The sequence below is a fragment of the Eleutherodactylus coqui genome, chromosome 4 (assembly GCF_035609145.1).
Source record: "Eleutherodactylus coqui strain aEleCoq1 chromosome 4, aEleCoq1.hap1, whole genome shotgun sequence".
Lineage (NCBI taxonomy): Eukaryota > Metazoa > Chordata > Amphibia > Anura > Eleutherodactylidae > Eleutherodactylus > Eleutherodactylus coqui.
Genome location: NC_089840.1, coordinates 174,731,178 through 174,744,842, shown reverse-complemented (window position 1 = coordinate 174,744,842; position 13,665 = coordinate 174,731,178). Strand labels below are relative to the sequence as shown.

The following is a 13,665-nucleotide window of genomic DNA, read 5'->3' as shown; positions in this document are numbered from 1 at the left end:
CACCGCGGTGAACCGCGCCACTGCCACACGTGGTCCCTGATCGGCCTCATGGTAACAGCAGGATTGCGAATCACTCACGGTTACAAGGCCCACTTTCCTTTCAGCTGCGCAGGGTCTGCCCTGACTCAGATGCCTTCTGGTAGGGTGGAAAAAGACACTTCTGGGCCCGGCTTCACAACTCACTTCCCCAAGGCACAGCTTGATATGATCCAGTCTTCATTAATCTGTACCTGACATGAGCTCAGACTTGCCCTGAGCTCAGGCTTAACTTGATTCCTCTGGGGTTTAACTCTCCCCACTTCTACTCAACCCCTTTTCCTTTTTCTCCTTCTTCCTTTCCCTTTTTCTCTTCTTCTCTCTTTCTACACCCAAGAGCTGACTTTTTATATCAATCCCCTAAACCAATCTTGAGCTTGAGGAAGTTCCCAGTACCCAATATCAGGGCTAGCTAGAGATGATTGACAGAACATAGAGTGGGTTAGGGTGAATTGTGCTAGGTTACACATAGGTTATATAGAGAAAACACCAGACATAGACAATACACATAATTTAATACAATTGACAACACACACAGACATACAGATACACACACCACATAAGGTAGCTATTAAAGTGCTGTGGGGGCCCCAACTCTGGGACACCACAGTTGCACTTTCTAACACAGCTGGTTGGCCAGGGCACTGCTGTAAAGGAAAAATGTAGAACAGGACACAGCTCTACAGCAGGACCCCATTGCCTTCATTCTCAGCAGCAAGAGCTTGCCTGAAGTTGGACTCCCACCGATCATAAAGTTATGGTACATCTAATTAAACTGATTGCCATTAAATTCTGACTGAATCCTAGAATGGCAGAGTTGGAAGGGACCTCCAGGGTCATCGGGTCAAACCCCCTGCTCAATGCACGATCACTAAATCATCCCAGACAGATGTCTGTCCAGCCTCTGAAGACATCCACTGAAGGAGATCTCAGCACCTCCCGTGGCAACCTATTCCACTCATTGATCCCCCTCACTATCTAATATCTAATCTGTGTCTCCTCCCTTTCAGTTTTATCCATTGCTGCTAGTTTTTTTTTGTGCAAATGAGATTAGGGCTGATCCCTCTGCAGTGTGACAGTCCTTCAGATATTTGTAGACAGAGAAGACAATTGTTGACTGTTTTGTATGTGACGAGTTTAACCGTAACATGTTATCAGCAATCTTTAGTGATTTATGGGAAGCCACTGCCTTCCTGCAGAATCAACAATTGGGCAATCAACTCAAATATAACCAGTAAATATTACATTCTTCTACGCATGACATTACCTAGCAGGACTTAGTTTAGAGAGCAGCCATGCAGAAGTCTCTAGTTTTAATGTTTGCTGTTATATATTGTAAAGTAACTATCCATGGCTTAGGTAAGTGTTTGTAAGTATGAATATTGCAATTAGTTTGCCAGGAAAAATCCTGTAATTATGGTTTAGTAAACAAGGAATATTCACTAAGTATATACAGATAAAATTTGTGTTTTTACCTACCCAGTGCAGTTACATCTAGAGCTAAACTGTGCAATGCATTATCATGACCGTGTCCTATAGCAGTCACTCCGTTGCACTTGATATTTGTCCAGTACCGTATAGACAGTGAAGACCATGTAGTATTTTCTCACCAATATTATAAATATCGTAGTGCAGCTGCTGACGGGCTCCGTATAAGAACATTACGTGGGCACCGGCTATCCTCGTCATCATAGAGCACACCATTATATCTCTCCAACAAACAGTAATTGTCAGCTATGAAATTCTTAAAGAGTATTTATGTGGCTTCTTTGCAGGTTGAACAGATTTTATGTTATATTTATAAAGCTTTTAGAACAGATTTGTGTTTTTTGTGTTATTATCTTAAATAGGTGGTATAGTTTCGCTGTGTGGGTGTGAAGAGACTTATAAGGCAAATAATGCTCCTCTGGTAAATCTAGTATGCAAATGAGAGCTAGTATAATGCCTCTTGGGTGCGACCTATTAAAATATTACAAATGGTCACCATGAATATGAAGATGGGTAAAACTATTGCTTCATTTCTACTGTAAAAATTACGCTCTGATTCTAGTAAACAGCCAACTTATACCTAAAATAAGCTTTACTATAGAAATTGTTACCTTATTTAAGGAAGTGAATTCACTATTCAAGATATGGGAGATATCAGTAGGCAGCATTTTTGCAAGTCAATGTTCTATTGCAATATGGATCGAACTCCCATGGGAAAATAACCTATTAGCTTCAATGGGTTAATTTACATAGCGCCGATAGCACTGCGTGTTTGGCTATTATTCCCTACGGAATAAAAAAAAATAGCACTTGCTTTTCGGTACGAGTGTTATGTGAATTTCTATTTTTTAATTCTGTAACACCGATGGGATTTTTACAAGGGTCAGAAACGCTATCTTTTCTCCTTAGGGAGAGCAACTATACTATAAACCAAGTGAAGAGACTCAAATTGCCATGCATGCTCCTCTGGGTAATATGCAAATAAGGGAATAAATCCTCCACAGTGCCACCTATTGAAAGGCAGCATTCCTTCAAGCCAAAGTCAGACTTTTTATACAAGCCTTGTTATAATGACTGGGAATTAAAAGCAAAGCCAGACTCCATGTACATACAGCTGTTTCAGGGTTTTTGCCCTTCATCAGTGTACAGTAGGAGTCTGGCTTTGCTAGTGAGAGGTCTGGGACGGGGGTCAGAAACGCTCTTTTCTCCTAAGGCCTCATGTCCACGGGGAAAATCAGATCCGCTGCGGATTTGTAACATGGATTAGGGCTGCTAATGCAGACTGTAATTGTCTTTTATTTTTCATGCAGGAGATCAATTGAGCTATGTGCTCTATGAGCTCCCGCACGCGTGATTCGCACCTAAATGGAGCATGTCCATTTTTTTTCATGCTCCAGAAATTTTTAAATTCACTTTTATTGACCATCCGCGGGTATTTATCTACCCGCGGGTGGTCAATGCATTCCTACGGGGCGCAGATCCGCGTGCGGGAAAAACACTCCGGATTTTAATTCTTAATTTGCCCGTGGACATGAGGCCTAAAATGGAGCATGTCCATTTTTTTTCATGCTCCAAAAATTTTTAAATTCACTTTTAACCCCTTAATGACATGGCCTATTTTGAGCTTAAGGACCAAGCCTTATTTTTCAAATCTGACATCTGTCACTTTCTGTGCTAATAACTTTTGAATGCTTTTACTTATCAAGGTGATTCTGAGATTGTTTTTTTGTGACATATTGTACTTTATGTTAGTGTAAAAATTTCATCAATAAATTTTGTCCTTATTAGGAAAAAAAATCCAAATTTACTGAAAATTTGGAAAAATTCACAATTTTCAAACTTTGAATTGTTTTCTTTGTAAGATAGAAAGTCAAACACCACAACATAGTTATTAATTAACATTTCCCATAGGCCTACTTTACACAGCAATCATTTTTTAAGTGTTATTTTACTTTTTGCAGACTCCACAAAGTATATAAATTTAGCAGTAATTTTTCACATTTACTAGCAAATTTCAAAATCTAAATTTTTTAAGGACCAATGCAGTTCAGACATAGTTTTGCCGAGCCTGTATATCAGAATCCCCCATGAATTGCCCCATTTTAAAATCAGCACCCTTCAAAGTATTATAAATGGCTCTCGAACACGGAAATGCCCCATATGTGGACGTAGCCTGTTGTATGGGCACATGGCAGGACTCAGAAGGATAGGAGCGCTTCTTGGCTTTTTGAATACAGATTTTGCTGGAATAATTTTCAGACCCCATGTAGTGTTTACAGTGCCCCTGAGGTACCAGTGCATTTGAAACCCCCAACAACTGACCCCATTTTGGAAACTACACCCCTCAGGGAATTTTTTAAGGGGTGTAGTGAGCGGTTTGAACCCACAGGTATTTGAGGAATTTTTTTTAACAATTTGAGTTGAGAACGAAAAATTCACATTTTTCCAATAATGTTCAGCTTTAGGCCCAGATTTTCATTTTTCACCAGGGGCAGAAGGAGAAAACATAGTCCATAATGCATTACCCAATTACTCTCGAGCACGGAAATGCCCCATATGTGGATGTAAACTGTTGTTTGGGCACATGGCAGGGCTCAGAAAGAAAGGAGCGCTTTTTTTGAATGCAGATTTTGCTGGAATAATTTTCAGACACCGTGTAGTGTTTGCAGTGCCCCTGAGGTACCAGTGCATTTGAGACCCCCAACAACTGACCCCATTTTGGAAACTACACCCCTCAGGGAATTTTTTAAGGGGTGTAGTGAGCGGTTTGAACCCACAGGTATTTGAGGATTTTTTTTTAACAATTTGAGTTGAGAACGAAAAATTCACATTTTTCCAATAATGCTCAGTTTAGGCCCAGATTTTTATTTTTTACCAGGAGCAGAAGGAGAAAACGTAACCCATGATGTTACCCAACAGGGAAATGCCCCATATGTGAATCTAAACTGTTTTTAGGGCGCAGGGCTCAGAAGGGAAGGACTTAGCATGTGGCTTTATGTACAAGCTGTGCGAAGTACATCAGGGTAAAACGTCAGGGCAATAAAAAAAATTAAAATTTCAAGGACGTGTGGTAGATCTTAAAACACTCATTTATACAGAGGCCGGGTTGTGTGGGGCACGTTTCACACTGGTATATGGTGTCTTTTCTTATCCCCTGTTTGTAGCACACTCTGCACCTCTTTTGGGTCCTTCCCTTCGTCGCAGTGGAGGGAATTTCACTGAGAAAATGCTGCCCTGGTACAATTCTTGTGGCCTCGCTTCCAGAAGTACTGGGCCTCTCCCCCACCTCCTGGTCCCCAAATATTAGGTCCTTGATAACTTCCTCTTGAAATTCAAGGAATGTCCCCCTGTGGCCTGCACCTCGGAACAGCACGTAGGCATTATACAGTGCCATCTGTATGAGGTGCACGGCCAGTTTTTTGTACCACACCCATGTTTTCCGCATGGCTCTATAGGGCTCCAGTACCTGGTCTGATAGATCGACCCCTCCCATGTACTTATTATAGTTGAGGACGCAGTCTGGTTTGGGGGTCTCTGCACTGGTACCTCGTACTGGGCAGGGGGTACTGCTGTGGCCGTGTATTGTCGTCAACATAAGGACATCCCTCTTGTCCTTATATTTAATGCACAATACATTGTCGCTGCATTGGGCCCGGCTCTCACCCCTTCTGAGCAGTTGCCCAAGCAGCGTCTTAGGGAGGCTTTTTTGATTTTTCCGAACAGTGCCACATGCCACTGTTCCTCTGGAAGCGAGGCATTGAAACAGGGGGACACTGGTATAAAAGTTATCCAGGTACAGATGGTAACCCTGGTCTAATAGTGGGTGCACCAGTTCCCACACTATTTTCCCTGTTACTCCCAGCACGGGGGGGCATTCTGGGGGCTCAATTTTAGTGTCCTTCCCCTCGTAAATACGGAACTTGTGGGTGTACCCTGATGTACTTTCGCACAGCTTGTACAACTTCACACCATACCGTGCCCGCTTACTGGGCAGGTACTGGCGGAATTTTAGCCTCCCCTTGAAGTGTACCAGGGACTCGTCTACAGCAATGTTTATCTGTGGGGCATACGCCTGGGCAAACTTGGCGTTAAAATGGTCTATTACGGGCCTGATCTTATACAACCGATCGTAATTGGGGTGATCGCTGGGGGGGCACAGCTGGTTGTCATTGTAGTGCAGAAATTTTAAAATACACTCAAAGCGCGTCCTCGACATCGCCATGCGGAACATTGGGGTGTGGTACAAAATATCGGTAGACCAGTACGCCCTGATTGTTGGCTTCTTTATTAGCCCCATGGTTAGTATAAGCCCCCCAAATTTTTTTATCTCTGGTGCATCCACAGGGGTCCACTTATCAGGTCTGGCATAGCTGGAGGTGGGATTTTCTTCTATAAAATTCTGGGCGTGCAAATTCGTCTGGGTAACAATATGGGCAATGAACTCTTCAGAAAAAAAAAACTTGAAGAAGTCCTTCCCTCTGAGCCCTTCCGTGTCAAATTGAATCCCTGGGTTCCCAATAAAATCAGGGATCTGGGGTCTGTAATCTTCCGGGGTACTCCAGTGAGCATCTGATGCATTGGGGTCAGTGGCGGTCCTTGGGCGCCTTCTCGGGGGTGCAGGGAGCTCAGACTCGCTGGATGAGGATGAGGAGTCGGAGAATGCCAAAAAAGTGGGGTCGTCATCACCACTACCTGAGTCTGAGTCTAATGCAATGATTGCATACAGTTCCTCTGAAGTGTACCTCCTGCGGGCCATATTTATATAAAATGGGGCACACGGGGAAAAAGTTTTATTAGATGGGACACTGCGGGATGGGGTGACCACGGGACGGGGGTCGGAAAGAACGCGGAAACTTATGTGGTGTATTCACGTAAGTGTTTTTTCTTTTTTTTTTTTTTTTTACACAGACGAATACACTGACACAACATGGACTAACGACACACTACACACTAGACGGACTAACGACACGCTACACTAACTAATGACGGGTGACGGGACAGGTAACGAAATGGGAACAACAGGAACTTTTTTTGTTTTTTTGGGTTTTTTTTTACACAGACGAATACACTGACAGTACACGGACTAACGACACGCTACACACTAGACGGACTAACTAAACGCTACACTAACTAATAACGGGTGACGGGACAGGTAACGAAATGGGAACAACAGGAACTTTTTTTTTTTTTTTTTTTTTTTTTACACAGACGAATACACTGACAGTACACGGACTAACGACATGCTACACACTAGACAGACTAACTAAACGCTACACTAACTAATAACGGGTGACGGGACAGGTAACGAAATGGGAACAACAGGAACTTTTTTTTTTTACACAGACGAATACACTGACAGTACACGGACTAACGACACGCTACACACTAGACGGACTAACTAAACGCTACACTAACTAATAACGGGTGACGGGACAGGTAACGAAATGGGAACAACACGAACTTTTTTTTTTTTTTTTTTTTTTACACAGACGAATACACTGACAGTACACGGACTAACGACACGCTACACACTAGACGGACTAACTAAACGCTACACTAACTAATAACGGGTGACGGGACAGGTAACGAAATGGGAACAACAGGAACTTTTTTTGTTTTTTTGTTTTTTTTTTTACACAGACGAATACACTGACAATACACGGACTAACGACACGCTACACACTAGACGGACTAACTAAACGCTACACTAACTAATAGCGGGTGACGGGACAGGTAACGAAATGGGAACAACAGGAACTTTTTTTTTTTTTTTTTTTACACCTAGGGATACACTGACTACACGCTGCGCTACACTACACTGCTGATCGCACGCTACAGCTCACTCACTACACTTCTGATCACACACTACAGATCCCTCACTCACTACACTACACTGCACTTCTGATCACTCACTCCACTCTGCTACACTACACTGCCTGATCAATCACTCACTACACTCACTACACTACACTGCCTGATCAATCACTCACTACACTCACTCCACTACACCACACTGATCACTAACACTCACTCCACTACACCACACTGATGACTAACTCCTCTCCACCACACTGATCACTAACTCCTCTCCACTACACTACACTCCACTCCACTACACTACACTACACTGATCACGCACTCCCTGCCTAATCTACACAGTAATCGCTCTTTTTTATCACAAATACCACAGTAGGTGCTCTATCTACAAGCACCGGAAACACACTGCGGTGCTTGCACATGGAGCCCCTACTGTAAACAGCGCGAAGTCCGCTGCTGCGCTGTGATTGGTCAGGGAGTTTTTCCCTGACCAATCACAGCGATCGTGGGGGAGGGACCGCTCTGATTGGTCCCCAGCCCGGACGCAGCACTTGTCTGCTGACTATGTCAGCAGACATCACTGCTGTGTTGCCGCGATTGTCACCGCGGCGACACTTTAATGACATGACGTACCAGGTACGTCCAGGAGCGGGAAAGGGTTAAATACCATCCCTAGGTATTTATCTACCCGCGGGTAATCAATGCATTCCTATGGGGCGCGGATTTTAATTCTTATTTTCCCTGTGGACATGAGGCCTTAGGGAGAGCAACAATATACTATAAACTAAGTGAGGAGACTCAAATGGCCATGCATGCTCCTCTGGGTAATATGCAAATAAGGGAGATGGAATAAATCCTCCACAGTGCCACCTATTGAAAGGCAGCATTCCTTCAAGTCAAAGTCAGACTTTTTATACAAGCCTTGTTACAATGACTGGGAATTAAAAGCAAAGCCAGACTCCATGTAGCTACTGCTGTTTCAGGGTTTTTGCCCTTCATCAGTGTACAGTAGGAGTCTGGCTTTGCTAGTGAGAGGCCTGGGATGGGGGTCAGAAACGCTATATTTTCTCCTTAGGGAGAGCAACTTTACTATAAACTATAAGTGAGGAGACTCAAATTTCCATGCACGCTCCTCTGGGTAATATGCAAATAAGGGAGATAGAATAAATCCTCCACATGATTTTTACATGCATGAAAATCGCATGTGTGGTGATGCAACATGTTTTTCTTGCAAAACACATCACATTCAAAGACCAAAATTGAAAACTTAAGACTGCGATAATGGTCCATATTTCACAAACTGGTACTGAATTTGCGCATGTGAAAGCACCCTAAAGCGTGCAGAATATAAACTGTTCTCTAGAGTGATTGATGCTGCTGCTACATCTTCCCCAGATGTCTCAGAGCAGGTTGTAGTAACTACAGTTTTCGAGCGGAGACCTTACCGTGTGAGGGAGACAGCAGGGTTTAGAACATGGCTGTCATGGGCGGCTCTCCTGCTCCGCTCCATAGATCGGCTGTGGCCTGGCTCAGATACGTGCTAGTTGCAAATAAACTTAAATTACAGTTCGTGACGCCAATACCCTTTAACTTAATCAGGTTGATGAAGATAATTGAAGACAGTCCAGACATCAGACGTTATGGTAAACCAAGGGTAAAAAAGTTTACTCAACTCTTGAACACAGTCTATTAATAGTTGCTATGATAACAAGCTTAAACGTTGGTTATTCAATAGACATCAGAAAAAGGCAGAGTTTTCTCAGACACTGTACTTAAGTGACACTGAGGTAACATTATTTGTGGAGGAATGAAGGGAACTTAAGTTGGCATTCCCGTTGTTCCTGTCCTGCTGCTCTTCAGTGGTAACTCTACTCACTGTTGACAATGGCTGCTTGACTGTTGCTCCTGGGACTCGTGAGGTCTTGCCTGCACTGGGTATGTGCGTTTCAGTGGGACAGAAATAGACTCTCCTTCTCTGTCCACTATTCTTAGTCTAGGCTTAGACTAGGCTCAACACTTGGTTACTGCTCTTACTCTCTTTCTCTTCCTCATTCTGATTCTCCTTGACTACTTCTTCAATTCTACCCCCCTGCACTGCTATTTATAAACTCGCCTCCAGCTCCCCTCCTGTAGGGATCCACTGACTTGTATGGGAGACTGTTGTAGACATGCTCTGTGATATGTACAGAGGTTATTGTGCAGGGGGGGGGGGGGGGGTAGACAAACACAGCTTACACCTATTGTGAATGGCGAGTCCTGTGTTATCTACATATAGGTGTTACCTCTCAGTGTAATCCTGCCTGTGATGATAATAAGATGACAGCTTAGAAGCTTGCTCTACAGAACAGGAAGTGTTGGACTATTATTAGGCTTAGTGGTCAGTGTACAGGGAGGAGGAGGAGGTGAGCTGTGCCATTACCTACTGTGAATAGTGGAACCTGTGTTATCTATATATAGGTGCCACCTCTCAGTGTAATCCTGCCTGTGATGTTAAGGTGCTTTTAAACTGAACAATTATTATTCAAAAAATTGTTTAAATGAGCGAGAGTGAACGATAGTCGTTTGGTCTAAAAGCGAGGCAACAACTAAACAACGAATATAATCAATCACTTCTTGTTTGTCACTCATTTTGTGCAGCATAAGAAACATTGTTGACTTGTTCACTTCTCATTTGGTTTAAGCAGCGCTACCTCGTTCCCTCTCATTCGTTTATACTACAAATGTGAGAGACTGAGTGATTCTTGTTTGAATCAGCCAATGATGTGTCTGCCCATCTAAACAGGCTGCACAAGAGCGAATGAGTTAGTGGTGACGTCACTCGCTCATTCAATCGATTATCAGCTCGCCCAAAAGGACCCTTAGTGAGATGACTGCTGCAAAGTTTTCTCTACAAATCAGGCAATGACTGACAAATATTCAGCTCTGTGCTCAGTGTTAAAAATACAGAATTTTAGGACTTTTTAAAAATATAGATTGTTACCAAAAGTAAAAAAAAAATGTAACAAAAATTCTTTAAAAAATATGTTTAACACAAAAGTGTCATAAATATAATATGTCATTTTCTGATGACACATTCATTTCAAGTGCTACAACGTTTTGTATATTTTTTTCTTTTTAGCAAATGATTTTTCGGAGGGGTCCAACACAACGTCTCAAGGTAAACTTACAAAGAGTTGATCATTAACTAACGCCCATGTTACTGTGTAGTTATTTTTTTACTGTATTTTCATTGCACCTCTTTTCGTAGTTTACTCTGTCTGTAAAAATGCCATTACTTTGTAGGTATACACTAATGTTTAAATGTTTGGAATCAGTGAGAATTTGTTTTTATATTTTCATCGCATAGAACTAATTTATTATGGGTTTCAAACTTTTTAAACCTTTAAAGTGAAGGAAAGGGCATGGCCAAATGGCACCAAAATTAGTCGAGAAGTGTGCCATTTTAAGAGCAATATGCTTGTGTGTTCAGGTTCATCACCCATGAGGATGAAAGCAATGCAATTAGAGATGAGCGAACACCAAAATGTTCGGGTGTTCGTTATTCGGAACGAACTTCCCGCGATGTTCGAGGGTTCGTTTCAAACAACGAACCCCATTGAAGTCAATGGGCGACCAGAGCATTTTTGTATTTCGCCGATGCTCGCTAAGGTTTTCATGTGTGAAAATCTGGGCAATTCAAGAAAGTGATGGGAATGACACAGAAACGGATAGGGCAGGCGAGGGGCTACATGTTGGGCTGCATCTCAAGTTCACAGGTCCCACTATTAAGCCACAATACCGGCAAGAGTGGGCCCCCCCCTCCCAACAACTTTTACTTCTGAAAAGCCCTCATTAGCATGGCATACCTTTGCTAAGCACCACACTAGCTACAACAAAGCACAATCACTGCCTGGATGACACTCCGCTGCCACTTCTCCTGGGTTACATGCTGACCAACCGCCCCCCCTCCCCCTCACAGCGCACACCAAAGTGTCCCTGCGCAGCCTTCAGCTGCCCTCATGCCACGCCACACTCATGTCTATTTAGAAGTGCGTCTGCCATGAGGAGGAACCGCAGGCACACACTGCAGAGGGTTGGCATGGCTAGGCAGCGACCCTCTTTAAAAGGGGCGGGGCGATAGCCCACAATGCTGTACAGAAGCAATGAGAAATAGAATCCTGTGCCACCGCCATCAGGAGCTGCACATGTAGGCATAGCAATGGGGAACCTATGTGCCACACACTATTCATTCTGTCAAGGTGTCTGCATGCCCCAGTCAGACTGGTAATATGCACCTTAACAGTAACCGCGTTGGTGGTAATGTGGTGGTGACTGCGGACCTAGTAGCACGGTTGTATTTTGTTGGTTTTCGGAATGCGGCCAGGATTAAGTGGGCCGTGGCGGGGGGATGGTGTGGGGGCTCTCTTGTTTTGTCGGTAAAGGTGAAATTCTTGGACTGCCACCAGACGAACCAATGCAAAGGCATTTGCCAAGAATGTTTTCCCTGTTGGAGGAGGAGGGGGATGTTTTTGAGGCACTACGTGTCCTCTCCACGTGTCCGTGGTTATATGCACCTTTACAGTAACCGCGTTGGTGGTAATGTGGTGGTGACTGCGGACCTAGTAGCACGGTTGTATTTTGTTGGTTTTTCGGAATGCGGCCAGGATTAAGTGGGCCGTGGCGGGGGGATGGTGTGGGGGCTCTCTTGTTGTGTCGGTAAAGGTGAAATTCTTGGACTGCCACCAGACGAACCAATGCAAAGGCATTTGCCAAGAATGTTTTCCCTGTTGGAGGAGGAGGGGGATGTTTTTGAGGCACTACGTGTCCTCTCCACGTGTCCGTGGTTATATGCACCTTTACAGTAACCGCGTTGGTGGTAATGTGGTGGTGACTGCGGACCTAGTAGCACGGTTGTATTTTGTTGGTTTTCGGAATGCGGACAGGATTAAGTGGGCCGTGGCGGGGGGATGGTGTGGGGGCTCTCTTGTTGTGTCGGTAAAGGTGAAATTCTTGGACTGCCACCAGACGAACCAATGCAAAGGCATTTGCCAAGAATGTTTTCCCTGTTGGAGGAGGAGGGGGATGTTTTTGAGGCACTACGTGTCCTCTCCACGTGTCCATGGTTATATGCACCTTTACAGTAACCGCGTTGGTGGTAATGTGGTGGTGACTGCGGACCTAGTAGCACGGTTGTATTTTGTTGGTTTTCGGAATGCGGCCAGGATTAAGTGGGCCGTGGCGGGGTGATGGTGTGGGGGCTCTCTTGTTGTGTCGGTAAAGGTGAAATTCTTGGACTGCCACCAGACGAACCAATGCAAAGGCATTTGCCAAGAATGTTTTCCCTGTTGGAGGAGGAGGGGGATGTTTTTGAGGCACTACGTGTCCTCTCCACGTGTCCGTGGTTATATGCACCTTTACAGTAACCGCGTTGGTGGGAAATGGCCTCGCCGCCATCATGTCTTTGGGAAGCCTCTGTTTCCACACCCCAGAGACATACCATTAGCAGCGGTATAGGCAGAGCCCAGAATTCGTAACATTTCAGCCGTAGCATTAGGACAGGCCCCACTAACATATCACTAGCAGCATTATAGGAGGAGCGCAGTCTTCGTTCCATGTCAGCAATAGTAGCACTCAAGACAGGCCCCAGTAACAATTCCGAAGCAGCAGTATAGCGGGAGCGCAGTCTTCGTTCCATGTCAGCAATAGTAGCACTCAAGACAGGCCCCAGTAACAATTCCGAAGCAGCAGTATAGCGGGAGCGCAGTCTTCGTTCCATGTCAGCAATAGTAGCACTCAAGACAGGCCCCAGTAACAATTCCGAAGCAGCAGTATAGCGGGAGCGCAGTCTTCGTTCCATGTCAGCAATAGTAGCACTCAAGACAGGCCCCAGTAACAATTCCGAAGCAGCAGTATAGCGGGAGCGCAGTCTTCGTTCCATGTCAGCAATAGTAGCACTCAAGACAGGCCCCAGTAACAATTCCGAAGCAGCAGTATAGCGGGAGCACAGTCTTCATTCCATTTAAGTAGCCTTAGTATAGCCAAGGCCTAAGTTACATTTATGTAGCTAAAGTGTACGCCAACCCCACACACCTTTCTGTACCATGAGTGCAGGCGAAGAACATACAAATTGCTATGATTACACTGTAGGTGAGGGCCCCAAAAATTTGGTGTACCAACAGTACTAATGTACCTCAGTAAAAATTGGCCATGCCCAACCAAGATGGCAGGTGAATCGCTTTGGTTAATGTGGCTTAAGTGGTAACTAGGCCTGGAGGCAGCCCAGTGTAACGAAAAATTGGTTCAAGTTAAAGTTCCAAGGCTTTTAAGCGCATTGAAACTTATAAA

The 13,665-nt window shown here is 44.2% G+C and overlaps 1 protein-coding gene across 1 annotated transcript in view; it reads left to right on the top strand.

Annotated features, from left to right (window-relative positions):
- Window positions 1-1,292: 1,292 nt before the first annotated feature.
- Window positions 1,293-13,665, top strand: part of LOC136624792 (uncharacterized) — a 33,183-nt gene continuing 20,810 nt past the window's right edge. The window contains exons 1-2 of the mRNA XM_066598728.1: window positions 1,293-1,395; window positions 10,460-10,498. Of these exons, the coding sequence (XP_066454825.1) occupies window positions 1,332-1,395; window positions 10,460-10,498 (103 nt within the window). The 5' untranslated portion in view covers window positions 1,293-1,331. The remainder of the gene's footprint in view (window positions 1,396-10,459; window positions 10,499-13,665) is intronic.